Source organism: Syngnathus acus, chromosome 15 (genome assembly GCF_901709675.1).
Source record: "Syngnathus acus chromosome 15, fSynAcu1.2, whole genome shotgun sequence".
Lineage (NCBI taxonomy): Eukaryota > Metazoa > Chordata > Actinopteri > Syngnathiformes > Syngnathidae > Syngnathus > Syngnathus acus.
In genome coordinates, this window is record NC_051100.1 from 1,196,260 (window position 1) to 1,224,217 (window position 27,958).

The following is a 27,958-nucleotide window of genomic DNA, read 5'->3' on the forward strand; positions in this document are numbered from 1 at the left end:
AGCGACTCGCTCCATCCAGGGCTGTGCGCTCATTGGTGGCATGGGACGCCCATCACTCCAGGGCTTTCCCTATCCGCGTTCCCGGTCGGAAGTGCAATTGATTCTCCGGCTCTCCATTGGGCCACCACGACGTCAGTCGAGCTGCGAGTCGAGCGAGCGAGCGAGCGTTCCCCGGCCGTCGGTTCTCCGAAAGCGCCGTCCGTCATATTGGCTGCTGGAGGCTGCAGCTACGAGCTCGTTCAACAAGACTCCCACAGAGAACGGGAGTCGATGGCCGTCCGTCCGTCCGTCATTTGATTTGGCTTTTGAAATGTTCTGCACGGTAGCTGCCAAATGTTTTGAAAGCTAGGGATGACACCGTCAAGGATCGTCGGACCTTTTGCGCCTACGTCCGACACCGCGGATATATGCCTGCTCTCGCTCAATAGCCATTTTTTGCAGACAAAGGGGGCTGTTGAATAGGGCTCTCAAAAAGGCACAAGGGTAAGATCTATTTTGACAACACACCCCGTTACACGCGTAACATATTCCATCTGTCCGTACGGTTACAGCTACACGCTTTAATTTGCCCCATTTAGTCTGGATTCTTTTTGGGGGGGATCGCAAACCATGCTAGCCTCATTAGCTGCGTGGCTAGCTAGAACGCTAGCTGTAGCGTCCCTGTCAATAGAATGCTAACGGTTAGCATTTATTTCCCCCCTCTAATTGCAAATATTTACGATATGTTGAACTTTGTGTGAGCGACATCTTCGTGTCTGTTTGGCAGATCCATGTGATTGTTACCATTTTTGTAGGTGCGTTTTACGTTGTAAAGGGGGGAATGTTAGCAAGGAAGCTATCTTGGCTGGGATTAGGGGGAAAAGGAAGACGTCCTGCTGATATTAAAGGATCTAGCAACTGTTATTAGATTGATATAACAATGTATCAATCGCGTGATCGCTCATGTTATTGTCACGATCGAGGCAACTCGTATGATATGGAACCTTAATGTCATCTAGACAGTAACACTGGCACACACTGTAAAATACGCCCAAAGTATTAAAAACTACAATCAGGTTTTGTAAGGACTTTACTTGCTCAATATTTTTTTTTATGAAACCTGTTTTAATTGTGTCCCAGCTGCTGGTTTCCCCTTTACCAGGTCACTGATGACTTATTGCCACACATCATTTTTAAAATTGGTGCCATGCATACAAATAACAAACAAAAAAGTTGAGATTGAACAAATGCTCTACAATTTGTGAATCTATAGCATAAGGATCACATATCACAATTTAGCTTTTGTAATTGTAGTTCATGAAATGAGTGTTTGAAAGTATGCAGAAAATGAGCCATCATGGCGGGTCAAAGTCATTTCACCATTAGGACCTGGCAAAGTGTAAGCCCCAAAACAAGTCTGTAAATCCACCAATTTACTACTATTACTTTAGATTTGGCAATTGCATATATACTGCAATAAATATTGGCATTTGAATTTGAAGAACCTCCCTATAAATGTTTCTGAGGGCGGGTTGTCAAATATCTGTTTTGTATCATTGTCGAGTGGTTTCTACGGAAACAGCGGTTCCGATGTCACTCGAGATGCACAATCAAACGCATACCTATAATTCATCTTTACACAAAACACTGCCCTGTCAAAAATACAGCCATGGTAATGAGTCATGATTTTTTTTGCCTCCAAATGACATTTGCAAACCTGCGTTGAAAGATTGTCGCCCCGCCCTCTAATTGAATTGCTGGGATTAGAACAAATGCCCAAATATCTTCTCTGCCGTAAAGCTCAAGTAGCAGTTGTTGGATTTATACTTGCTGAATAAACATGACGATGTAATATTGCAGAAAATTGACGCTTTGCTTTTGGCAGCATTTGGCTATTGAGTGGCAATGCTGAATTTGAATTGTGAAATGAATAAAGTCGCATTAGAGGCCTTGATTCCTGGCTTATGCTATATTCTAGCACACTAGATGCACAGCCAACTTTCACCGTCTCCACTTCCCATCATGACAGAGCAAAACTAAGCATTCCCTAATACACACAGTGGAAAAGAGCCAGGTGATGCTGATGTCATGATATAATTTCATTTCCCTAACAAATGACAAAGCATCCATAACATTTAGCAACTTGATTTCACGCGTTGCTAAGGTCCAAATCTCTCCCTTTGTGCAAATTCATACCGTCATATTAAATGTAGTGTTTAAAGTGTGCACCCCTAGGCCAGACCAACTTAGTCTGTCACTCAAGGGCTCTAAACACTGACACCAGGACTTAAGGGATAATTTGCAGTTTTCCCGAGATGGCAGGAGCGAGCAGTCATAGACTCTGCTTGTGGTTTTCCCCATAGTTTCACTTCGGACCAGCCAGCATGATTCATTCGCTCGCAGTCTGGACACGGAAGGGGTGAACATCTCCAGACATCTGCCTTAAAAGTTTTGAATAACACCAAAAACACTTTCTAGATGTGTCTCCAAAAACAAAAAAAATTATCATTTTATGACCAATTGGAGGCTAATTCCAAGCAAATTTACCCCACCGTTTTGGATTTCCTCTATTTTTCTTAGAATGTAATGACCAAGTCAACTGCACTAACAATTTCAAGCCATTTTTAAATATTTCTTGGCGTTGTGACTGCACACATCGGAAATGATTCATGTGAACGGCAAAACATGATCGCTTATATCGGCTTCCAAACAACTAACTTTTGTTTCGGGTGATAGTCGGCCGGTCAATTCCAGTTATGGGCATTGTGAGGTCAGCTCCCTTTTTCTATGAAAGTCAAAATGTTGCCCGCCTTCAAGCCAGAGTGGGTTATCTCGTTTTTATCATAATAGTTTGCGCAATGAATCAATCGCGGTATGTATCGCACATGTAACTGCGTGCATTAATTCCTGCCAATTGTACCCTGCAAAGGGCATTAACCTGGATGTCAACAATTACCGTATTTTCCGCCCTAAAAGGCGCACCGGGTTATAAGGCGCACCTTCAATGAACGGCCCATTTTAAAACTTTGTCCATATATAAGGCGCACCGGATTATAAGGCGCATAAAATAGAAGCTATACTGCATCAAACTGAGGTTGACTAGGGTTGCGGTATGCATCCACTAGCCAATAACCAACGAGCCCTCTGTAAACAATCGCGTTTCTCAAACGATCTCCTATAAAATGATCAGAACTGACTAAAGTTCGATCTAACGCATTGGTACTACTTACCTATGTTTCCCTTCCATATCGATCCGTAGATTTACTCGAAACATTAACAGAGCAGCCTATTTTGACATGAAATAGCCTGGTACGTATAGCAGCTATCGCAATAGCATTAGCCATCCGCAAAGTCTCACGAGCCTCAGCTCGCAATCTCCCATGAGCCTCAGCAAAGTGTAAACAATCGCGTTTCTCAAACGATCTCCTATAAAATGATCGGAACTGACTAAAGTTCGATCTAACGCATTGGTACTACTTACCTATGTTTCCCTTCCATATCGATCCGTAGATTTACTCGAAACATTAACAGAGCAGCCTATTTTGACATGAAATAGCCTCGCGGGTACAACAGCTATTCGGTGACGCCCCCTGACTACAGTTGCCGTAATGCTGGGAAGCGATGCGACCTTGTAATTTACTAGTCGTACTAAAACGTACTGAAACATTTTGGCAGAGCACTGTGTACAACCAGTATGGATCAACAAATTCATCAGTTGATCCATATATAAGGCGCACTGGCCTATAAGGCGCACTGTCGGCTTTTGAGAAAATTTTAGGTTTTTAGGTGCGCCTTTTAGGGCGGAAAATACGGTAGTTGGCAACATCATGTCATACTTTATGCTCAACTTGTCTTTATTTAGCAGTTGCAGCTTTTTACAGAACCTATTCCTTCAAACATTTACAATACTAAAATCATCTTGCAAACCTGATCAAGCAATATCAAAGCTTCATGGATGAGGTAGTTCCCCACTCCTAATTCTCGATCTTACATTTTCGGACAATGTTACGCTGCTACCTCTTTGCGCTATGCCTCAGCGGACGAAGCAACAGTGGTTGTATTTTCAAATGGCCGAGTGCAAAGAATGAAAAACTCTGGCATTTGTATGTTCCCCGTCTGCATGGTTTCAAGGAACATTTTGGTCAGGTCTAGACGAGCTCTGTAATACAACGCATACCACCAGATCAGTTGTGAGCAGATCCTGGGTCATTTATAGCTTTGGCCTTGTGTCACTGCATGTCTGCCTGGCAACCCTTAACTCCACTGTTCCAACAGCTCAAATCCGAGCGATTGACATTTTAATACAAGGTCTCTCTTCTTCTTTGGTTTTGCAGGTCCCCGGGGGCTCTTGTTGAAAAGGAATCCAGCAATATGTGGAGTAACCTGAAAAGCAAATGCCAAACTCTGTTTCACAGCAACAGTTCAGGACCCAACGAAGGCAGGAATGAGGCAGATGCCGTCCACTGCGTGGTGGATCTCGGCCACGGAGGCGCCTCCTCGGCTTCGCTTCAGGCATCCGAAGTTTCCACCTCGTCCAGTGGCCACCTTCCGGCGCCGATGGTAACCGTAGGGCGTCGTCATCACAACTGCGTCTCCGACGCCGCCCCTCAGATCGTCGAGATCACTTTCGACAAGGACACCGAGGATGCGGGCGGGGGGGGATCGGTCCCTCTGGCTCGCAGAGACTCGTATTCCCGCCACGCTCCGTGGGGGGGTAAGAAAAAACACTCGTGCTCCACAAAAACTCAAAGTTCCTTCGAGGTCGAGCGACGGTCCGGCCGCCTGCGAGGAAGCGGGAACCGTCGAGACCGACGCTATGGAGTCTGCTCCATCCAGGAGATGAGCGACACTTTGTCCGGAGGTCGCAGTTTGAACGGTCGCTCTCTGCGTCAGCGACTGAGCGACACCGTGGGCCTTTGCTTACCGCTAGCGGCGAGCAGACGCTCCGCAAAGAACCCTGTTCTTTCCAAACGGAAGATTCACCTGACAGAGCTCATGCTGGAGACCTGCCCCTTTCCACCGGGCTCAGACCTTGCCCACAAGTGGCATCTGATCAAACAACACACGGCACCAGTGAGCCCACATTCCTCCACTGCCCTGTTGGACGCCTTTGACCCGGCACACCCTTCTCCCGAGGACGAGGAGGAGCGTCTGCGCGAACGCCGCAGACTTAGCATCGAGGAAGGCGTGGACCCACCTCCGAATGCCCAGATCCACACCCTGGAGGCGGCCGTGCCGGGCTCATCTGTCTACAAACTGGGACCAAAGATGGCTCCCGGCACGGGAGACGCTCCCGGCGACGGCCGAGCCTCGGGAACGGCCAGTTCCTTTGGAGCGTCGACGTCGGGGGCTTGCGGACAGGCGTCAGGGCCCGCGGCTTCGGCCCAGGACACCGACTCCGAGGAGGACTCGACGACCCTGTGTCTACAAGCCAGGAGACCAAAACAAAGGCACGCCTCCGGGGAAGGTCACCCGAGCAGACAGCAAGCCGGGCCCTGGAAGGTTCACACCCAAATCGACTACATCCACTGCCTTGTGCCCGATTTATTGCAGATCACCTCTTTGCCCTGCTACTGGGGCGTCATGGACCGCTACGAGGCCGAGTCGCTGCTGGACGGCCGTCCGGAGGGCACCTTCCTGCTGCGCGATTCGGCCCAGGAGGACTATCTTTTCTCGGTCAGCTTCCGGCGTTATAACCGCTCGCTGCACGCCCGCATCGAACAGTGGAACCACAACTTCAGTTTTGACGCGCACGACCCTTGCGTTTTCCACTCTTCCACCGTCACGGGGCTGCTGGAGCACTACAAGGACCCCAGCGCCTGTATGTTTTTCGAACCTCTGCTCACGGCGCCCCTCCATCGGACATTTCCCTTTAGCCTGCAGCACCTTGCGCGCGCAGCCATCTGCCGCTGGACCACTTACGACGGGATAGGCTCTCTGCCGCTGCCCCCTGCCTTGCAGGACTTCCTCAAGGAGTATCACTATAAACAGAAAGTCCGAGTTCGCTGGCTGGAAAGGGAGCCGCCGCCGCCGCTAAAAGTCAAATAGTCCGTTTGCCTGTCAAACGGTGGAGGAAGATTACCCAACTTGAGAAATGCCTCATTACTGACTGACTGACTGACGGCTGAACCTCTTTCCAATGGAGGTTGCCATTCAAATGTAACAACCTATACAAGATTCATTCTAATCTTTATTTTAGTAATTACTTACGGAAAAGCATATGATTATATCTCTGTAGTGCTGTCTGGAGAGCACAAAGAATTGACTTCAATGATATGTATAAATACAGTATACACAGTACCGGTATATATATAGATATATAGATAGATATATTTTGGATGAGGGCAGGGAGGAGTAGCACAGATGGTGCAAAAACCTCCTGCATCTGCCTGATCCCAAAACATCACCCTGCCTGTAGACCTTCACGCATGCATCCTTGTCCATCCCCCCAAATTCAAATAGCTATAAAGCCACATTGTGTAGCTGCATTTGTACAGGTCACTTTTTACGCACTCAATTGTCTTTCTTGTCATAACACGCAGTCGGCCGGTCGGTCGGACAGACACCTACCTTTCCGAGAGGTGTGTGCTCGCATCTTGCATTCTGGGCTTGTCTCATAGATCAAGCGACATAAGCCACATTTCTTTGCACATGAGCTAGCGTTAGCTTAAGAAGAGACAGGGGGGAACTCTGACAGGGCCCGTGACGTTCAGGAAAGTAGTTCAGGGAATTTAAGTGCTTTTGAAAGAATGGTAGATTATTAACAACACGTGTCTCTCCCTAAACACTGATTGTGATTGATAATAAACCAGCCTATTGTTTCTTACTTGGTATAAGATAAACTTGTCAACTTGATTCTCTCGCTATATGGATCGGCTTTGGGCTCAGGCTACTGCAGAAACGCACGCTTCCAAATTCAGAGACAGACTTGGAGTTCAGTCAGATTGTGCTGTTATTTAATGAACAGAGGGTTTTAACATCTTCATGACAATGCTTGTCTTGCAGTCATCTCGACTCGGTGAGTTAATTATGCTCAGCCAGTTGTAACATGCTTGCATTTTTTTTTTTCTTTTCTCAAAAGGTTTATGAAAAGACAATCAGTCAAATTTGGTGCATAGTTTTTCATTTGGCTGTGTGGGTCACAGGATTGTGTAGGAAATGGGGTGCCAGTAGTTGCAAAACAAAACAATGGAAAACCGAATGAAAGGTTATTTTCCCCATCATTTTTAAAGACTACTCCAAAATGAATGGAGTGTGTTGAGATGTTGCCACCCAGCTAACATTCTGTTGCAAAGCGACCCATACGGCCTTCAGAACATGGCGGTGCTGATGATAATTCAAGTCTGAAGGCCCCCCAATCCATCCACAGCGTTAGTGTAACCTATGTGCCTTTTTCGATTGAATTTCTTTCCTCTAAATTGGCAGCAAGTTGTGCTTCTTCAGTCCATTGATGTCATGGAATCACAGTGAAAACAAAAAGTAACAAATGGGTGCATGTGCTCCACGCGGCGCACATAAGATCTTTGTCAAGTTTTCTGGTGCTAAATTGGATAAGCTATGGAAAATCAATTACATCATTGTAATTATGCCTGGATTAGGATTTCTTCTGCATGTGCTCGAGCTCATTGGACATTTCTTGCTGAACTTCCAGGAGAGTAGTGAAAGAAAAAAAATGTCTCATGTATTTCTTGCTCCATATACATTTGTTGGGTCCAATGCAATCTCTTCTGTAGTTTATAGTCGTCAGTATACCAGTCAAGCCCGAAGCAACTGATTTTATTTGACAATTTTTTAAAAAGTCTGCCCTGTTATCTTTTAAGTTGAACTTGCGTTCAATTCAAACTTAAACCCAATAGTGAGCCGTGATCATTATTTGAAGTCGTAACACATCTTTTTACTTCTTGTCATTATCAGTGAACAGAAATTCTGAACAAACAGTGCTTATTTATTATTTTGAAACACTCTTCTGTTGCCATTGAGAAAAAGAGAAGAGAAAAAAGCCTGTGGCCATGTAACAATATGTGTCGACTAGCCGGGTAATCATTGTTACTGTTCTATGTGCTAATTCACATTGACGTTTTTTTTTTTTTGTAGACCAAATTGAACCCTTTTGTCAATAAGGAAAACAACGTTTTGTTCAAACTTGCACTCTAAATTCTCACATTTCACTTGGATTTGTTTAGCAATGGCAGTCTGCCTGACATTGTCTCCATCACACTGTGAATTGATCAGAACATTTCTATGAAAATAAAATTTTGAAAAGGGGCAAAGTTGGCTTGAAAATGGCTACCGCGCTGTCAGAAATGAAATCATATGTACAATCCTTGCTATCATTACTATCTTGTATGCTACTGCTTGGAAATAACATTGTCCTTTTTACTGAGTAGCACCTATCACGGGCAAATTTTAAAAAATGGATGCCGTTTGGATTAGGACCCCTTTCCTGTCATTCTTCACTCTCGATCGAGTCTCTCAGGGTAACAAATAGGCTGAAGGCCTGTCGCTAGTCAAAGATGGCTACTGTCCCTCGAGTGCCCTTGCCCATTCAGACTACAATGTATATTTTTTTAAATTAATAGCACCTTAATTGTGGATTTTGTGTTATACAGTGCAACTGTCTTTTTTTTATTATTTTTTTATTAGTAATAGGCATAGACAGTTTCTGGATTATTCAAACTTTACCAATTATATGGCAAGTAACTAGAAATTTGAATTGGACTAACATTTCCTCAAGAAAATGAATGAAGTAGGAATCTCTGGATGGAGCTCAATTTGTTTTGTACTAAATAAACAGTGCCCCTGCTGGTTGCAGCAGGTAGTGCACTGTATGTTGCCACAGTAATACACAATAATGAATTCTGTAAAATCATCTCAATTGTTAACGATCAAATCAGTTTTGAAATGCCCATCCATACACAATCGTTCAAATATTGTGAAAAAAGGACATTGATTATATTAGTATTGGGTGTGTCCAACGTTCCTATTTCAGGTAGTGCCCGCCTGATAGATGGTTAACATTGAGGTTGGCAAATAATGACTATTTAATGTAGGTATTGCATATTTCAATATGAACTCAGCAAGAGCGCCATCCTTGTTCACGCTACAGTGATTTCAACCTACACTAACTTGAAAGCCAATGGCAGTTTCTTTTTTTTTAAATGTCTACTGAACAAAAATCGAGAAGCATTGTCATAATATCCACCAACTGCACTCAACTAATGTATGTGTTCATACAAAACATTGCCTGAAATTCCAGAACTTATTCATTTACCTTCAGGCAACATGAGCTGCAGGAGTACCACCATGCAGCCAAGCCCGTTTGTGTGTGTGTGTGGGGGGGGGGGGGGGTTGTTTGTGTGTGTGAGTGTGTGGAGCCCCTATGGAAAAGATGCAGAGATGCCTGTGAGGGGTGATGACTCCTGTGAACAACACCTCTGTCCTTATTCCACTCCGTTAAAATTGAAGCCGGTCCATTTCAAGGATGGTCCCAGGACCTTCTGAACGTAGTGTTTTCCCCATGGGAAGTCCAATATTATCACATAACTCAAGTCACGTGAGGAGAGAGAAACCATTAATATGATCTACTGCAAAGTAATGACACCTGATAAGACATTTTGTTGGCTCAAGCGCACACATGTAAAAAAAACATGGACTACATTTAGCCAGCACCATGTTTGTGTGATTTCAAAAGAAAAAAAGCTTGACAACAAGATGGGTGTCTACATTTATATTATTTACAAAAGAAAAATGCTTTTGTTCTGAAGATGCACTATAAGGAGCCTCGTTTGTGGCGAGACACCACCAGGTCTGGATAAACGTGAGAAGAAAAGAATATTTAAAACAAGTTACCACCAAATGATATATTTTAGAAAGTTGATTTAAATGCTGTATACAAACAGAAATCTATGTATGAATGATTGAGAATTGTTCCTTTTACATCTCGGTGATATGCAACAGAGTCTAATGTAACAATGGTTGCAATCCTGTCACTTTAATGCTGTATGTGCACATTAGTTTGGGGGGGGGGAGGGAGGGATGGATGGATGGATGGATGCGAGTGCTGAGGCAACGGGACTTGACAATGATGCCAACTAATGATATTCATTCGGCCGTGCATTCCCCCAGACTGCCTTGTTCGTTCTGACCAGTGCTGCCCTTATAACTCATTCACTGCCATTGACACGTCAAAGATCCATTTGACCCGGGCTAGCAGTGAATGAATTTCTGCGGGCGGGACAGCAGCCGCTGCCGCACACTGATGTCAAACGAATATGGCCGTTTCTTTTACCTCAATCCCATAGGCCCACCTGTTTTCTTTTTCACTAAGGTAGGATTTGATGTGTGTAAATGGGATAATCATGTTTCACAGTTTGTTCTGTGTTTGCGTCACCAGTCTGAGAGAGAGAGTGTGTGTTGAGAAAGTTCTCCAATGTAACCTGTTCATTTGGAAGAGTCATAATGCTCTACATACACGACATGTAGCTGTCACTCTTGGTGCTTGGCTTCTGCTTCATTGTCTTAATATTCCAATAAAACTGTTAAGTGTAAACCACACTGACCTGTGATGCAATGAGTGATTTAGTCTTCCCCCACCTTCACAAAGTCCCTTTTCTGCCTTAACAGACCTTCTCATAGCCAAATAAGATAAGCAAGCCTTCTGCGCATCGTCAAAAAGTTGCCCCTGCGTGCCCTGCAGTGCAGCCATCCAAAGACTCCTCGACTGTGCCCAGAAGCAGCTGTGCAGTCACTGCCAACGCTTGAAAGTATAAATAGAAGCCGGGTTATCAGTTTCAAGTGAGCTACCCGAGGATTATGAATAATTGATGCGCACGCAGGAGGGTGGGAGACTTCTGTGAGGTCAAAAGAAAACAAGAGTCACAAAGTCATAACCTTCACCACCGTGTCAGATGTGGAACATTGAGTTGGATGCGTGAAGAAGATAAGGCTTGTGTTGGATCAGCAGACCAAGCCCATCCCATTTCAGCCCAATCGGCCTTGTCTGGTTTTCTTGCGGCCCCAAACAGTAAACGCGTTGCTCTATCTCTGCTCGCCACATTGGCCTGTGGCAAGTTCTTTTTGGCAGCAGCATCAAAAAGCAGGTCAAGAGTGAGAACCGTGATGCTGTTATTCAGATTAGCTTTCTTTTTTTTTTTTGTAGCTTGACCAAAAGTATTCACTCACCTGCCCTGACTCACGAATGAGTGAACATGATGTTGGTCCAAGCAGGTCTTTTTTTTTTGTTGCCCACATTGGCATTTTACAATACTCTGGTCATTTTCAGAAAAGCATGGAAAATATTGATGCATATCTGCTCTAACTCATTTTTGTGTTATCACGCAAGTTTTCTTTTTCTGAGGATTTGTGTTCGAGATTGACGTTGGGTTTGGTGCTTTGTGTTGTACAGCCCACACACAATGCTACCAAACAGCTTCCATTTTCATTCTTGGTCGTTTTCTTCTACAAAGATGTCAGCTGTCTTGTTTCTCAGCAACTGCAACAAATAGAGAAGGTCTTTGTCTTTGTGTCATGAGGATGCACGCTATAGAGTTGTCCTCAGCTTTATTGTGAGGGGAGCAAAGTCTGGGAGGACTAAAAAGTGAGATGTTGAAAGACATTTTTTTTTTTTGTCAAGTTGAAGTTCAGGCATTTGGTAAACTTGAGACTCTGACAAGACCTGTTGAACAACATCCAAGTACTTTTTACAACAAAGACAAAATCATCAAGTTCCTTTATTTCATCAGTTCACTTTATTAAACAAACAAACAAAATCATCTTTGAGAAGGTCCATTCCAAGCTAGTTGTCACGTTCCACTGTGTCCGTCCGTTGTCATGGTTTCTGTCTGTGTGCTCGCCCCTCCCCTCCTGTGTGCCCATGATTAGTTTGATTATTCTAACCTGCCTCTTGTTACCTGTCGTGTATATAAGTCCTGTGTGCATCATTGATGTCTTTTTGGTTCCTGTTGTCGTCACGTTTGTTGTCGTACTGTCTTGCTGTCGTCATGTCCTGCTGTCTTCTTGTTTCACGTCCCGGTCAGTCAAGTTATTGTTTGTGAAGTCATGTCAGTTTGCCTTTTGAGTTCCCTTCAATAACCTAAGCTGGTCCAAGCTGCATTTGGTCGCCCTGCTCCATCCGTTCCGTGACACTAGTTTCCATATTGAAAGTCCTTTACGGTGTCGCGCTTACCTGTAAATTACAATAATCAAAAATATATCTAAAAAAAAATCACTTTTCTAAATGAACTTGATAGTGACCTGATAATTTCTCCACAATGTATTGAGCTATACCTTTGCTTAAAGTATTCAAATGCTATTTCCAAGATGCATCCTCTTTGCTCGTCTGGCCTGCTAGTCAGCAGATTTTTTTGTTTTGTATTCCTCTTTTCACAATTTCTTTGGCAGCAGTAAATTGGGCTCTGAGCTCACATCCACACCACGTGGCTCCTTGCTTGCATTTTATCTGCAAACTGCAGCCCTCTGTTGAAAAGGAGACAAGAGGGAGGAAGAGCAGTGAGACAGTGCCAATACTTCTTCTAGTGTTGGAGAGCCTCCAAGTCTGTGGCTCACAGCCATGTGAGCGTTTGACCTTTGCTTGACCTGCTTATGAATGCACAGGATCAGCCCGCTTGCAAAGTGCATAGCAGAATTAGATTTGCTTGATACATTTATGCTTGAAGCGAATCCGTTCTTTGATACTTGAAATGATCTATTCCTATACATGTAAAAATGAGTTTAGCAACATGACTGTCACTGTAAAGTGTTTTTCACATTTTCCTTTTCTTTTTAGCACTTTTTGGGGTTTGCCGGCCCCTTGAGATACACGTATGACGTCATCCGATTCTGTGCCACTTAAATGAAATGATGCTATTGTATGCTGTTCTCCTGCTGTTCTTGGAACTGGTTTTTTATTCTGCCAGAGATAGTGACTAATCATCTGATTTAGAACCATAGAAACAAAAGGGGGTCTTCTTTGCTTAGCAGTGGTTGACTTCCAGCTTTACCTCCTCCAAATTCTTTGACCTCCCAGCTGTTCAACATCTTCCAGGCAAAATAGTTCAGGCTCTGTTTCACTCATATTTTGCCTCCCCTAAACCCTAAACCAATCCAAATCTCTCTCTTTTTTTTTTTTTAATTGTATGTCGGTTTTGAATGAAGTGGAACCTGCAGTTGTGGCAAGTCATTTTGAAAATCTCCAGGTTAGATTGCAAGCTGCGTCCTCCCTCTCCAGCAACGTTTCATCTCTCACTTTGACACAAATACACAGCCTTGTGTCCTTCGGCCGAGTGTATCATTGGCGCTTGGCTGGCCTTTGGATAAACCCTCAGTCTGCCCAGCAGCGCTGCTTCTACTCTCACCCCCTGGAAAGTTCTCCTCACTTCACTCAGAGCAGAGCGCTAGCTGGCTGGCTGGCTGGCACCACCATCTGAATCCATGCATGTGTTTATGGAGCTCTGACAAATTCCTTCCTCCTCGCTCCCTTTCTTGAGTTGCAGACTTGCATTATATTTAATCCCTGGTTCCCAGTGCACGTAGAGGCCGTGCGGTGGAGCCTCTACGGGTCTCGCAGCTGGACCTGTGCCTTCTGTGGCGGATGCAACCAGGCTGCGCTATTCACATTTGTCATGCGGTGGAACGATGATTGAGCTTTCTTATGACTTTGCCTGGGTCACTGGTTTAGACCAGGCAAACCTTGGCTCGGGACACAAATGAAGTTTTGAATCTGGTCAACTGACCTTTCCATTGACTCCACTCGTCATGAATCATTTCATGCATTTACTAACAGACATTTTCCTCATTCATTCAGCTACAAAGTTCAGTGCGTCTAATTCTGTTATGTTTGTAGCACTTTTGAAATGTGGAAGAAATCAACAAAACTAAGGTTGGCCATTGGGTGTTTGGATCCAGTGTTTTGGCAACAACAACAATAGCAACAGAAGGAAGTTGCTAAACAGGCTCCGTGTTAGAAATCATGACGACATAAGAAGATCTAAAAAGAGAAATATGAACCAAATTCCCCATGGGTCCAACTTTGGACCATGTGATTGATCACAGCCCACCATTTTTATTTCATTGAAGATCTCACACGCAGCTGCTGCCATGATGTCCGCCGCGCCGCTCGAATGCATACACACATTCTGCTCCCTGTTCAATGTATATTTGTAGAAGGAGCTGTATAGTCTACTGTACAAACATTGTCTGCCTGCGTGCGTGCGTGTGGGGTCTTTCTTGAAATGGCTCCAATCCAGCCAAAGAGGAGGAATTGTATCGAGTTGCCAAGGTCAAATGATAGCGCCTGTTCAAAACCTTGACTTTGCGAAACGAGAACGTTTGAAGAACGTGCTGAAGCAAAGCATGGAGGCACTGAGTGTTTGAGTCGTAACTTGCGGCCGGCGGTACCAGTACAACAGGAAATGACACAACTCAGCTCACAGTGGCTAAAAAGAATGGGAGAATCGTGCCAGGGAGCCAGCGGAGAACAGCAAATATTATCGCAGGCCGAAAACCGAGGTTTGTTATTTCAAAGACGAGAAGGAAGAGAAAAGTGGAGATGGAGAGGACTTTCAATTCTTGCCAATGGAGTGAAATGCGGGGTGGGGGGAAGATTCCTCAAGTTATGGCGCAGCGCTTGGGCGTTACCACCCTGAACAAAAGCCGAAAGAAGGGCTTGCTGAGGGCTGTAACTGCGGAACACAAACTGACACCGCTGCCACTCCACTTCACCTCCCCCTTTTCGTCCAAGTCGCGCACGCACACACCCTGGCACTCAGCAGCGCCGAGCTAAGAATGGAGCACTCCTCCAGCTCTGCTCACGCAATGTGGTGTGCTGAAATTTCCTGCTCTGAAAAGGTTATTGGGAAGATACCCATTAAAATGTGTGAGGGAAGAGGAAAGACACCAGCGCTTGCCAACCAACTGCACACACACACACATGCACGGAATAATAAAGAAAAGAAGGCGGAGGAGTGGATGGAAATGAGTTTAGTGGAGGAAAGTTAAAGAAAGAAAAGCACAAGAGGGGGAGTGCATGCTTTCTTTGCTGACCACTGGCTAAAATGCCAGCCTTTTTTTAAAGGTGTGTGTGTGTGTTTGGTATTTGCATTCCCTTTCTCCAAATTCTGTTTTCAGTGCTCCTTCGAACTCTTGACTTTCCCAACCCAAAAGCTATTTCCTGATTCCCTCCCTCCCTCCCTCATATAATTATTCTTCTAGGCAGTTCTTTTTTCAGCCTTTTTTCTTCCAGCACTGCCCGTTGTGTACTTAGGGTGACATCACAGCCTCAATTGGGCAGCCTGATACAGAACGTTCGCAATAGGTCAGAGGTCATGACTGCTCCCAATTTTCACACATACTACATGAAAGACCTGTGTGTGGAACATTCACTTGAAGATAGTGTTGTTAAAAACATTTGAATGGGATATTTAAACCATGTGGCAGTGAATGGCATCCAGTTATTTATTTCTGAGTATTTTATTATTATTATTTTTTGTAATTATTTATTTTATTTTTTATAATTATTAATTTGATTATTATTTACATATTTATTATTTTATTTATATATATAAGACATTTGCCATTTCAGTTCTGTGCATTTTGGGGCTCGGCTAAAACAGGGCAAAGCGAGGCAGCGCTCCCGCACTCAGCTAAACGTCCTGTGACAGTACTAATTTCCAGCGCCTCATTGCTGGCAACGAGTGCACATACGTCAGACAGATAGATGAAAGCGTGAGGAAGTTGGACAAATGTTATAAAAATAAATCATAAGTCCAACCTTCATAGCCATTATGTGATTTTGGCGTGACCTATAAAGAACGCCTTGTTGTCAGCCGGGATGACTCACAAGTCGCGGATGTGAGTAAACCAAATATTGCAGCAGAAAGTTAATGAAACATGCATGTTTTGATTGGTACAAAGGAGAATTTTAGTTACTAAGGGCGGATCACAGGAAAGCTTGGTTGAGTTGTCACAGTGCATTGTCTGATTTGAAGTGAGTCCCACGCAGTATGCCCTCATTAAAGGCTTCCCTATCTGCTCCATAAATGGCTGCATTGTTCCCATTCACATCACATTGTCACTTTTTTTGATATAACAAATATGAATCATTTGGAATGTGGCCTCCAATTTCTTTTCGAGCCCACAACCACACAGCATTAACAATGTATCCTCTGCATGTTCTCAAAGCTCTCCCTCTTTCTGTGCAAGCTGTGTTGACGCTCTTTCCCTCCCTCCCTCCCTCCCTCCCATCTGTGCGCTTCTGTCCCCGTTCCAGCTGTTCTGGGTGTGGCTGCTGCTGGCACCATCAGGAACTTGAGCTTTGGCTCCACTGGAGAGGAACTATGTGCAAAAACGGGATATGGAGATATCGTGATACTACTTCAGACGAGTGCCTGATGATGTCCAGGCATCTGCTGGGTGTAAGGTCAGGGTTGGCATGCTGGGGATCAGAGCAGGGTTTAGCACCACTGACCGATGATGTAACTTACAGTAGACATGGGGCGCGCATCAACATACACACCAACAACAATGCACAATGGAAATACAGAGAGCTGAAATATTCAATTAGATGATTAACAAGAAATTTAAATTGATCATTCTCACAAGTGAGTCAATTGAACCCACGAGTAGAATGACGGCCGTTTTGAACATCTCTTTGCGAACAAAGCATTGGAAGGAAAATGTCGTTTTTACTTTCAATATGACTTCACAAATGTTCTTCTGCAAAAAGTATTTGTATCACGACTTTATTTGTGATGCAGTCACATGGAAATGCTGCTATCAACACACAAGAGACTCTCAAATGAACATGCTGCATCTTGTTAAAAACACGTCGGAATCGAAACGTCGGCGTACATAAAGCCTGTGGGGTTTTTCCCCGAGAGCTACGTGGTGGATTTTGGCACACTCTGGAGTCTTGAGACACTTTGCACGCCAAGCTTCAAGCAAAGCCGGAACATGTCTAATTATAACAAAACATCATGTCGAGAATTATTTCATTTGATCATTGAATGTAAGGGGCAATTGGAATTGGTCAGGCAAACATGGAACCCGAAAGATTCACCTGTGTGATTTCCGGAAGAAAAGAGATGAATGATGCCTATACTTTGGCAGTGTCTCGCAGCTTCAGGCTTTGTCTTTCCTATGGTAGCCTATACGTTCGAAGTCAGGGTGGCAGGGATGAGCTCATGGAGCGCCTTTGAGGATCACAGGAAGCCAATAAAAGGCTGCCGGGAAAGAAAGGGGACACCGCCGAGGGAGTCTGGGGCAGGAGGCATCCAGACGACAGCTCTGCAAATCCACGGGCCAAACAGCTGAACCTCGAAAACCTCTTGCAGGGCATGTTGCCACATGCGAGCATTAGCTACAGTATGTCATTCTGCAATCAAGCTGACATTTTCGTGGAAGTGGAATGGAGACCGTCGTGCTTACGTTTCTTGAATGATATAGCCAGTCATTGTGCTACTTCAACTATTTCCGGTGAGTTGGTTCATATGAAAAGGTGTCCAAAGTTGTTCCTCTTTTATCCTTGAAAGATGAGAGTCTCAGAGTAGAGTAGTGATGAGAAGTCCCAAAATTGCACAGTATCAAAGAAAAGCTCATTGGAATCGAATCCATTGGTCTAAAATGGTTGTGATGATTCCAAATGTGAATTGAATACAGACATATCGGATGGATGTCCTTGGAAATCTACGTGGAAATAGACAGGCAAAGGCTATTGCCATTGGACCTGTCGAGTAAATCCAGCTTGAGACCTCCCACTTTGGGACTGCGCTCAGTTATTTGAACCTTTGCCCAGGAAGTTATGTCATCACTGCTGCAATTAGCAGGATTACACCAAAATAGCAGGCCACTCTCTTTCAAATGGATGGCGGCGAGACACAGATGAATTATTCTGCATGTATTATGGATATGTGAGCTTTCAACGTGATTTGTGCCAGACACAATCATTTTCCCTTCTTGCTGCTCTTTTTCTCGCTATTTGTTGTCGTGAGTTCGAGCTGAAAGTCGCGATTGGTTTCATGAGCGCCGAGAGATAAAAGGCATCCTTTGCACGCCACGATTTCTGTCCTCGCACAGCTGGGCGAGAAGACTGCCGGATGGATGAGGAGGGCCGGAGGCTGAAGGGGGGGGGGGGGGGGGGGCTATTATCAGAAGGGAGGGGGGGGGGGTACATTCCTTCCATCTGATCTGTGCTTCTGCCAACCAGGTCACTCTCAGTTCAGTCCCAGGAAACTGTAAAGAAAAAATGTCCTAAATGTGTCTATAATGGACTCGGCCACATTTTACACAGCATGCTTTGGAGTATTTGAGAGGTGTGTGTGTGTGTGTGTGTGTGTGTGTGTGTGTGTGTGTGTGTGTGTGTGTGTGTGTGTGTGTGTGTGTGTGTGTGTGTGTGTGTGTGTGTGGTGTGTGTGGTGTGTGTGTGTGTGTGTGGAGGGGGCGTGATGATGATTGTAACCCAGCACCAGGTATTGTATATCCTGCAGGTTATTTGATCACAAGTGCAACTTTGGAGAAAAGAAAGAAAGAAAGAAAGGAAAGAAAGAAAGAAAGAAAGAAAGAAAGAAAGAAAGAAAGAAAGAAAGAAAGAAAGAAAGAAAGAAAGAAAGAAAGAAAGAAAGAAAGAAAGAAATTGCTTGGAGAACAACACGTGCAGATTTAGTGGATAAAATATTGTACAATATTAAATAAATGGAAGGGCACATTCCAAATGATTCCTCTTTGCTATAGGGGGGGGAAAAAAAAGACCTTCTCTGCATCATTACTCTAGTGACTTGGTCCAAACTGTCTGTAAGTGTCACGACTCGCCCCCGTCAGTCCATTATGTGTAGGTTGTCATTAGTTGTGTCAGTGTCTGTGTGCTCGCTGGCCCCTCCCTTCCCCTCTCAATCTATGTACTAATCCCAGTCACCTGCCTCTCTCTCCTTACCTGTCTGAGTGTCACACCCCTGTAAGATTGTTCTCGTCGTCGTTCTTGTCTTTTTGTTGAGTTCTTCTCGTCCCTAGTCGAGCTTCTTATAGTCTGTCTTTTGAGTTCTCCAAGAAACCAAGCTGGTCCAAACTGCATTTGGTCACTTTATGACAGTAAGCTCAAATGCAGTTTAGGACACTGATTAAACTAAGACAAATTGCTGTTCCTATGGTGTACTTTGTGGCGGCAGTGGTTTTCCTCTCGTGCAGGCTTCCCTGCTGGATTCAAGATGTTGAGATCAGACAGCAACAAAGAGGAGAGATTCTGACTTTTCTTTTTTTTTTTATGTAGCCTGATACAGGAAATATGTTTTTAATTTGTGTTTAACTCCACAGGCTTTTGATGTTGGGCGATAACTCCGAAATGCATGTCAACATGTATGTACACGTACGTATAATACCAATTTTAATCCAAATTTCTGATGATAAGGACTCAAACTATTGTCCAGGTGGTAGTAGCAGTTGTCCACCTGGAAACCCTTACCCTAATATTGTTTTTTCAACATTATCTAATTTAGTGTGGTCAACTGATGTTCACTTTGTGTTGAATTAAAAGCATAAATAATTGCTTTTTTTTTTTCTACACAATTGAGAATTTTGCAGACAAGGGACAACCGTGCTCACTCTTAGAAATGTGCAGAAAGATCATGCACTTATTTCTGCCCTTCAAGCCTTGTGCGTTTCCTCTTCTCAACACAAGTGGGCGCCACTGGTCCACCAAACAATATTGTCGGCAGTGGAATTATACTTTTCCATATCAAACTTATGTTAGGTGCTCCCACGGAACATATTTAAAACAGACAAACATGAACAAATACGTATATATTAAAAAAAAAAAAAAAAATGCACCTACTGAGTGACATATCTGGGCCCGTGTTGTACAAAGACTTACAAAGTACTGCACAGCAACTTGGCAACTAAAGATTGATTCTGATAATAGCTCACAAATGGCATCAAGAGTATAGACTCCAGCCACAGTTCCGTAGTTCTTCAAGTCTACTACAAGCCTTGCAAAGCCCCATTAGATCCCTAAGTACAACACAAAGCTGTCAGGAGCCATCAATAATACACACCACAAAAGCAGGCAGTCCAGGGGTTGCCATGGCGATGAGAACAGTATTTTTCTTCAACCCAGCATGGCGTCCAAATAGACTGAAATATGATTTGATGTAGACCGCTCAAAATGCATACATTTACAATCTGGGTCAATTAAAAGGGGTGTTTGTCTTGTGGACGACATGCCGGTGAATGAATAATTGAGGAGCGGAGTCGAGGGACACACAAAAATACATACGTGTTGCTTTTAGTGAGGGTCATTTTTCATCCGGTCATTGCCAAAGGCCATCGAGGGGGACCTTTGTATCGATCCAGCCAGCCCTGACTATTGGATTGAATGAAAGCTAGCACGGTAATACAAAATGTCAGGCAATAAAGGGTCAACTGCATCATTTCATAGAGAAGAATATAAAGGAGCTCTATTATGCTCTTTGAAAATAAGAACAACCAAGTAGGAAAATTCATACACTCATGCTCTTAGAAAAAAATTCAATTTTCGTGACCATTGTTCGGGAGTCTGGAAGGTTGCCGGGTATCAAAGAAAACTAAATGAATCCATTCAAGTCTTTCAATTTGGAGGCATGTTCAAATAATTCCCCTACTGTCATTTGAAAAAAGGGCACACTGGGAGCAATAGGGAAGGAAGTCCGTCTGGATGGATTCATACGAACGTTGGCCTGCGGCTTGCCACAGGATGAAAATTGATTTAACTCTACGGAATGTCCTCCACGAGAAGCCGGTCAATGCAAACAGAAGGAAAGATGAATGAAGACTAACATTTTCCCAGAGGGGAAAGAAACCCAAGCAAGAACCTCTAATATGAGATTTAGAAGAAATGAACTTCATCTTACCTCAGTCCCATCCTAACTCCTATCATACATTTTTGTCAAATGTTCCTTTTCCTACCCACATGGTCTTAACTAATCAAATAAAGTGGCAAGTCACTGGCAAAAGGAGTGCATTACCCACAATGCAGTGCCGTCTTGAATTACATTACAATAGAACCTTACAAATGGCGACTTCAATCATCTTGGAACAGATAAGCTTCAATAGGTTTCTTGTTTAGTGCTGTGACAGGAAGTGAACGAAAAACAGGCACCAACAACAACAAAATAGTAGGATTTAAAATCGACAGTAGATATAAAAAGTGTACACACCCCTATTTAAATGTCAGGTTTTTGTGAATTTAAAAAAGGTAAATACTTTTTCCACTATTAACTTTTCTTTCCTTTATATTTCCGGGTGTGACAGCCAAACAAATGTACATTTTGTGGTTGCACAAGTGTGCACACCCCCTTCTAACTGCAGATTTGTATCTATTTAAAACTGAAAGACTCCTCCCTATTTTGATCTGCATTAGTCTCGAGCATTGGTTGAGCAACACGTAAAAGATGAAAGCCAAAGCTTTCAGTACTTCTGCTGCTGTTTCTGGGCGAATTGAGTCAAACTGGCATCGATGGTAAGTGTTTACAAACAACATGTTAACATGCTAACACACGATTGTTGCTGACTATCACCATGACAGCACAAAATCCAAATATACTGGAAATTTAAGTTTACATGCTTGTTTCCATTATGTTTCATTTGTTAATCAGATAAAATAAAGAAAAACGGCTTCAATTCATTTAAGAGCTTGGTTATGTGTACTTATCCAAATCTACACATTGATCCACAAAATAAAAATATCTCATAGGAGAAGAAATGGTCCCCCTCATACATTAGGTCATGCACACAGGGACAGTTGACAAATGCTCAGTTGCTCATTCAACCTGTTAAAAGGCACATTGATTAATTGAGTCTAAAATGAGCACAAGGCCAGGCTGCAGTGGGCATCATTATTCATGAGCGCCCAATGATTTGCTGTCAAGCAGCCGATGGGCAATGCGAGCGTGAGGATACAAACACTCATTCAAGCAGAGGGCAGCCCTCCAATCGTCTAATCACTTGCTGGTCGGACTTTACAAGAGCGCATCTGATTATGTGAGCAGCAGAAGCACTTTGAATAAATGTCAAGGGAAACGAGAATGCAACTTTGGCTCGCATTAGCCATTGTCATCATTTCAAACTTTTGCTGACAAATGTTTTCACCATTTTAGGGAAAAGAATGGTAAGACGGGAAATAGTAGCAGGAGGGGGGTGAACATGATTCCTTGTTAATGTCAAAAGCACTTTCCCTGGGTAAAATCACTCTGCGGTTTATGCACATCAAGTCTACAAGTAGAATGAAGAAATGCAGAGTTGAAACAATTTGGCTTTGCTTTAAATGGGATCATTTTTTAGCTTTGGCAGCACACACACACAGCCTTCACTGAGATATTCATTTGCATCATTTCAAGTTATAGCTGGTGCCTTTCGAGTAGTAATCACAACATAACATTTTGTAGGGGTACTTTGAAATTTATTAATATGCTGATGAAGGATGCCTCAAAGTATTGCAGCATTTGTCCACAAATATGATTTGATGCAAACATTTGGATTTGTGGAAGAAAGGAGCAGACAAATGGGCAATTTCACAGTCTAGTGAGTTGTGGGATCCTGTTTGTACTCTGTGTGAAATAAATTAACAAATCAAGTGCAGTGAAGTATACCAAAATATCTGCACCAACGTTGTGACATGGCACTGTGTTTCCCCCCCTCCCGTGTGTTGTGGCAGGACTTACCATTTTGGAGAGTTGTTTCTCATAACAGCAGCTTTACATCCAATTGAAGAAGGAAAGTTGCGGAGTTTCAAAACGTTCATTAAGGTCAAATACAATCACAAAAATACAAAAAAACACGCAAACTTGAGTTAGGGTGCAATTAAAATGGCTTACTGGGTGTCATGTGTTTGCCAGAGGAGAGAGACAGACACATCTCTGTTCCGGATCCACGCAGGGAACATCAGTACGTTTGGAATCAAAATAGAATTATAGTCCAAGTAGGGACACGCTGCTCTTTCCTATTGTTTATTTGAGTCATTCGAACACTGTTGCGTTTAATGTCAACTAAAGGGTAAGCAATAAGAAAAAGACAGAATGTCTTGATTGGCTCACAATTTATGGGAAAGCAATTTAACAGCAAACACTCGACTAAATGGCACCACAAAATAATCATACAGTAAGAGTACAGAGAACAATATGGCATACATCGTGTGGCTGGACCATAAAGCAATACAGCAGTTACATCCGAGTCATCCGGCTTCATTTCACAATGCAGTGTACACTTAAGAGCGAGCGACCGACCGACACAATGACATCACGACTATAGCCTTCAAAAGGGTTACTTCTAAAATCAAAACACTGAAACATGCGACTTGTTTCTGTTTTACCCGACCAAATGATTGAATGATTTCCTCTCTTGTGCTTTTGGTTTACAGTCAAATGAGGGCAAATGTTCATCTTTACCTCAGATGAATGCATTCAATTTCTTCTGTGACAGGCAAGGAGGAGGTCCTCAAGTCCAGTTCATCCACAGTCCGAGCCGGGGCGTACGTTGACCTCCATCTCACCAGCACAATCTTCTTCAGATAGGTGACCGTGTTGTTTTTGACACTGACAAAGCAGAAAGTATTGATCATGCTGTTGCTCATTGCGAGGCATTCGATGATATAGAAGACCACCAGTGAATTCTTCTGGCGGGAGATTAGCGTCGGGTGGAAGTCCCGCAGAATGGCGAAGCCGTAGTACGGGGCCCAGCACAGGATGTAGGCCATCAAGATACCGATCAGGACCATGACGGTTTTGCGGCGGCAGCGCAGTCGCTTTCGTATCTGCTCCGTCTGGAAACCGGGCACATTCTTGAACCAGAGCTCGCGGGAAATTTGGGTATAACACATGGCCATGATTATCACGGGTCCGACAAACTCCACGGCAAATACCAACAAAAAGTAGGAGCGGTAGTAGGCCTGTTGGTCCACGGGCCAGATCTGAGCGCAGAAGACTTTGGGAGCGCTCAACGCGGCGCCGCCCTGAGGGTACTTAGTTGCGGAAGCAAAGTAAGCTGACGGAAATGAGATGACGATTGGAATAATCCAGACTCCGGTTATCAGGCAGTAGGCCGTTTCGTACTTCATTCGAGGCTTCAGAGGATGAACGATGGCCATGTACCTGAGAACAGAGACAATATCAAATTGATGAGACAGCAGAGAGTATCGACATAAGTCAGTCAGTCAGGCTGTATGTTTGCATGACGATGACTAAAATGACAAACAATTCACATCATGCACCCATTCAAAATGGCACAAACATTGCTTCATAGTCTTGCACGGGCCATTGACTCAACACAGCTTCATCCTCAAAGTACGTATTATTTACGAGCGTCTGTTCAAATTTGACATCAGCATAATCTCCTGTGCGACGGAGCACAGAAAATGTGCCTCTGCTCATTTGAGATAAATCAGTCGCCCCGAATCCTATACTATCATCATTGCCTCGGTTGGAAAGAAAAACACTCTTCTTGACTAAAGAGTTCCAAAGAGCCTCATAAGGGAATCAATAAAAGTTACAGTGCAGGAAAAGCCAACACAATTGAGTATTCCGCAGCAGCATTACCTTTACTGAAACCACCAAATGACATGTCAAGTGTAAATGACTTTTAAAAGAAATCATCCATCATCTTCCCTTCCAAAAGCGCCAAGAGCGATCACCGTATGTCCCAATTATGTTTTAATGTCGGCACCACGGAGCGTGTTCGTCATTAAAAGACAATTGTGACTGTGGGCCAAAAGGCAATACAGCGTTTTAACTACATTTCAAGACATAAATCCTTGACGTGTTGGAGAATTATGCAGGAAGAGGACACAAAAATACACATTGATAATCTGTTTTGTATGCAAAGAAAATCGACAACGGATCCATTATCATGAAAAGCTTAGACGTGTGGAAATGAGCCCAAATCCTTACCTGTCCACCGCAATGGCGAGCAAGGCGTTAGTGGAGACGTAGAGCGAGACGGTGCGCAGATAATTGACCGAAGCGCACAACACCAAGCCGTGATCCCACGACAGTTGTTTGACCACATAGTAGTCGACCAGAAAGGGACAACACACCACCGCCACCAAAAGTCGGAAATCGCCAAATTGGCGATGAGCAAGTTGGTGAGGTTGCGTAGCTTCTTGTAACGCGTCAACGAAGCGATGAAAATGAAGTTCCCCAAGCCGCAGACCAGCATGATGCAGGCCAGGACCACGCCAATGATGATGGTGGCTACGTAGAAGGCCAGACTCTGTGTGGTGTCGGGGATTTCGTCGGGCGGAATGCCGTAGTCCACCTCGTAGTTGTCCACGTAGTGATCCAAATTGCCAGCCGTCAACAGGTGGCTGATGTTTAACGCTGCCATTTTGTTTGGGACCAACGACAACTGAGAAATTAGGGGTGAAACATAGCAGCGACGTCTTACAAAGGCCTCACTTTTGGAATGAAAACACTATTTTGAAGAGGGTGAACCATCTTTGAAGAACCCCCTTGACCTGAAAGAGAAAGTCCACGCATAATTCATCAGCCGGTCTCGATTCATATCATCGGAAAAATAAATTACACCGCCAGAGTCCTTCAGCAGGTTATCAAGGATGGCAGGTGATGCCACTCCAGCGAGAAACGGCCTTTGTGCGATTTATTGTAACCTTGTCGACTTTATCGCGAGGCTGTGTCACTAAACTAAGCGTAGCGTGCTCACGAGGCATTTTAATTGATGCCGCAACACAGCAAGAGAGAACACGAGGAGCCGTGGAATATAAGCGCTCGAGCAATGTCTGAGCGAGGGAGGAGAAAAATAAAGCTCATAAAACTTGGGACATCACTGAAACTGTTTGGTTAAGTTCACTTAAGAGGGGTACACATTTGGTCAGTATTTAAGCATTTGATTTTCTCTTTTTTCTGTCAGGGTGGTAATAGTTTTGGACTCGTCATTATGGCTACTTCCTATTTTGTTTTTGATTTTTTTCCCCCAGATTTGATTCTTTTCTAGAGCAGTCTGTGTTAGTTTTTAATCATTTTATATTAATATATGGAGTATTTCTCATTATTGTGATTCAGGGTCTGCAACTCACCACAGAAGATGATGAGATACGGTTTTTGATACGTCGGGTGTGAAACAATTCATGGACGATTTGATTTGAAATTTGAACGGTTCAATTCGGTTGGACCCAGCGGGGTTATGAGTCGATTCAATACGGTGGGGAGACTACGATGCAATGACTTTTATTGTCGAGAACCACAACTGTCCAGTTGCAATCAATTCAATGCCCTTTATGGAAATGACTTGGATTAATGAGAGGGGCATGTAAACCTTTTAAATATTCATCGTGGCAAATTCTTACGTGTGGTTAACACCAAGGTCGAGCCTTGATTGTGAGAGAAAAGGAAACAATAGCCAATTAGGACGCAACCTGCTGAACAACTTCATGAGCTCACAATTATTCCTGACAGCAGCACAAATCAGGAATAAAAAAATATATAATAACAATAATAATAACACTGTATTATTTAGAAATGTAAAACATCTTACCTAAAAATGACGTTCAAGTGAATGTTCAATTTAATTCATAAAGCAATTAAAGCGCCCTCTCTGATTGGCCAGCACTGAAGAAAGCATCCATCATCACGTCACGCTCCTCCTCATTCGCCTCCTTGTAGGAGACAACAAAAAGTTGTTCCTCCACCGCCTTAAATGAGCACCCTGATGATGACGCTGTGTGGAGAAGTAGGTGGGAGGGTGGGTGGAGGAGGGAGGGGGGGGGGGGCGTATGGAGGATGTGTGGGTGTGAGCGTGCCAAAAGGTTGGAGCAGCAAAGCCTTCAGTGTCAGCCAGGGTGGTGATGTATGCACATTAAAAGCTAGCAACGCCTTCAAATCACCTTCACAGGATAGTACATTTAATCAATATGCATTAGTTGTTTTAATTTACTTGTCGTTATTATTGTACAACAGTGCAAATGCCAGGGAAGCTTCATGTTTGCTTTACAAGCCTCTTTGTGCATAATTACAAACCCATAAAAAAAGTTCCAGGTGTCTTCCAAGATTGTTGGTGGTGTTGTTTTGGCACTGAGTTGTGCGGACAGCATTTTTATTATGGTTTTGTCATAAAATTACAAAATGGAGGGATGCGTATGCTGAATATTTACGAGATAAGATCTAATACAAGAAGCTATGTCAGAATTCTTTTATGATAATAAATGCTAATTTTCCTAATCATGTTCTTTATTGCAATTAATGTCATTCTACAAATGATGTTCATATTGAGTCCGGAGAGACTCGACATACATTTGGACTCTCATCTCTGCGAGTGAATCATAGAAAGTCACTCCACATATTGCCTTTTCCACTCCACTGACCCATGAAGGATTCTTTACAATAGCAAAATATTCCACCGTTTTTAGCAGCTGTCTTTGCTAAGCTGGTTTTACCTGCTAACTGTTGTCACATTCGAGCATCGGCAACTTAAAGAGGTGACATCCCGTGGAAAAAAAAATAAAAAATCACTCAACACGCCACAATTTACAATCATATTGATCCTTTTAATAATTGATCATTTAGCGTTGTTAATATTTGCTCTGTCCTGTTGCAAGAGCGCTCGCATACATCCATTTGAAGTTTTTAAGTAAAAAGTTGAAATGTCTGTTTTTTTTCTTTTTTATGAGAATAAGCCATTTGTTTCATAAATGTACATTTCAGAAATAATAGTTTATATTTTTGTAAATCCTCATCATAGCCCAAAGTTATTCTGGCATAATTGTTGAAACAATTTTATATTTATTTTTTCCATTTCAGCCCTCTAGAATTTGTTTGTTTTGTTTTGTTTTTTGCAGTTGAATCATATTCAAAAGTGCATCATTATGTGCGAGGTCCAAGTCAACAGCCAATTGGTGTCTCTCGGGATGCATCTTAAGAGTTCTCCACACAGCTAGTAATCACTCAAACGGCGTCGCTTCTACATATTGGCATGGGCCGACACCGCTAGCGCTGGCGGCGGCGGTATAATCAGA

At 43.5% G+C, this 27,958-nt stretch overlaps 2 protein-coding genes and 1 long non-coding RNA gene across 4 annotated transcripts in view; 1 reads left to right on the top strand and 2 right to left on the bottom strand.

Moving 5' to 3' along the window:
- On the top strand, positions 1-14,337 carry socs5b (suppressor of cytokine signaling 5b). 2 transcript variants are annotated; one of them, XM_037272503.1, is made up of 4 exons: positions 1-483; positions 4,314-6,030; positions 13,929-13,935; positions 14,323-14,337. In XM_037272503.1, exon 2 carries the CDS (start codon positions 4,351-4,353, stop codon positions 6,025-6,027), a length of 1,677 nt encoding a protein of 558 aa, XP_037128398.1. In that variant the 5' UTR covers positions 1-483; positions 4,314-4,350; the 3' UTR covers positions 6,028-6,030; positions 13,929-13,935; positions 14,323-14,337. The 2 variants fall into 2 exon arrangements, with proteins under 2 accessions (XP_037128398.1, XP_037128397.1); XM_037272502.1 differs by lacking the exons at positions 13,929-13,935; positions 14,323-14,337 and having other exon boundaries at positions 2-483; positions 4,314-8,337.
- The window catches only part of LOC119135138, a 23,050-nt gene continuing 3,641 nt past the window's right edge, over positions 8,550-27,958 (bottom strand). Inside the window, exons 2-3 of the long non-coding RNA XR_005100495.1 lie at positions 27,380-27,386; positions 8,550-8,761 (exon numbers count right to left, since the gene is read on the bottom strand). This is a non-coding gene — a long non-coding RNA (uncharacterized LOC119135138). The remainder of the gene's footprint in view (positions 8,762-27,379; positions 27,387-27,958) is intronic.
- prokr1b (prokineticin receptor 1b) lies at positions 22,941-26,619 on the bottom strand. Its single transcript, XM_037272504.1, is given in 4 exon segments — positions 22,941-24,083; positions 24,879-25,035; positions 25,038-25,444; positions 26,482-26,619. Coding segments are annotated over 3 exon segments (1,140 nt in total). The 5' UTR covers positions 25,315-25,444; positions 26,482-26,619; the 3' UTR covers positions 22,941-23,377.

Coding starts and splice junctions, on each gene's coding strand:
- socs5b (XM_037272503.1), top strand. CDS start 4,351: ATGTGGAGTAACCTGAAAAGCAAATGCCAAACTCTGTTTCACAGCAAC.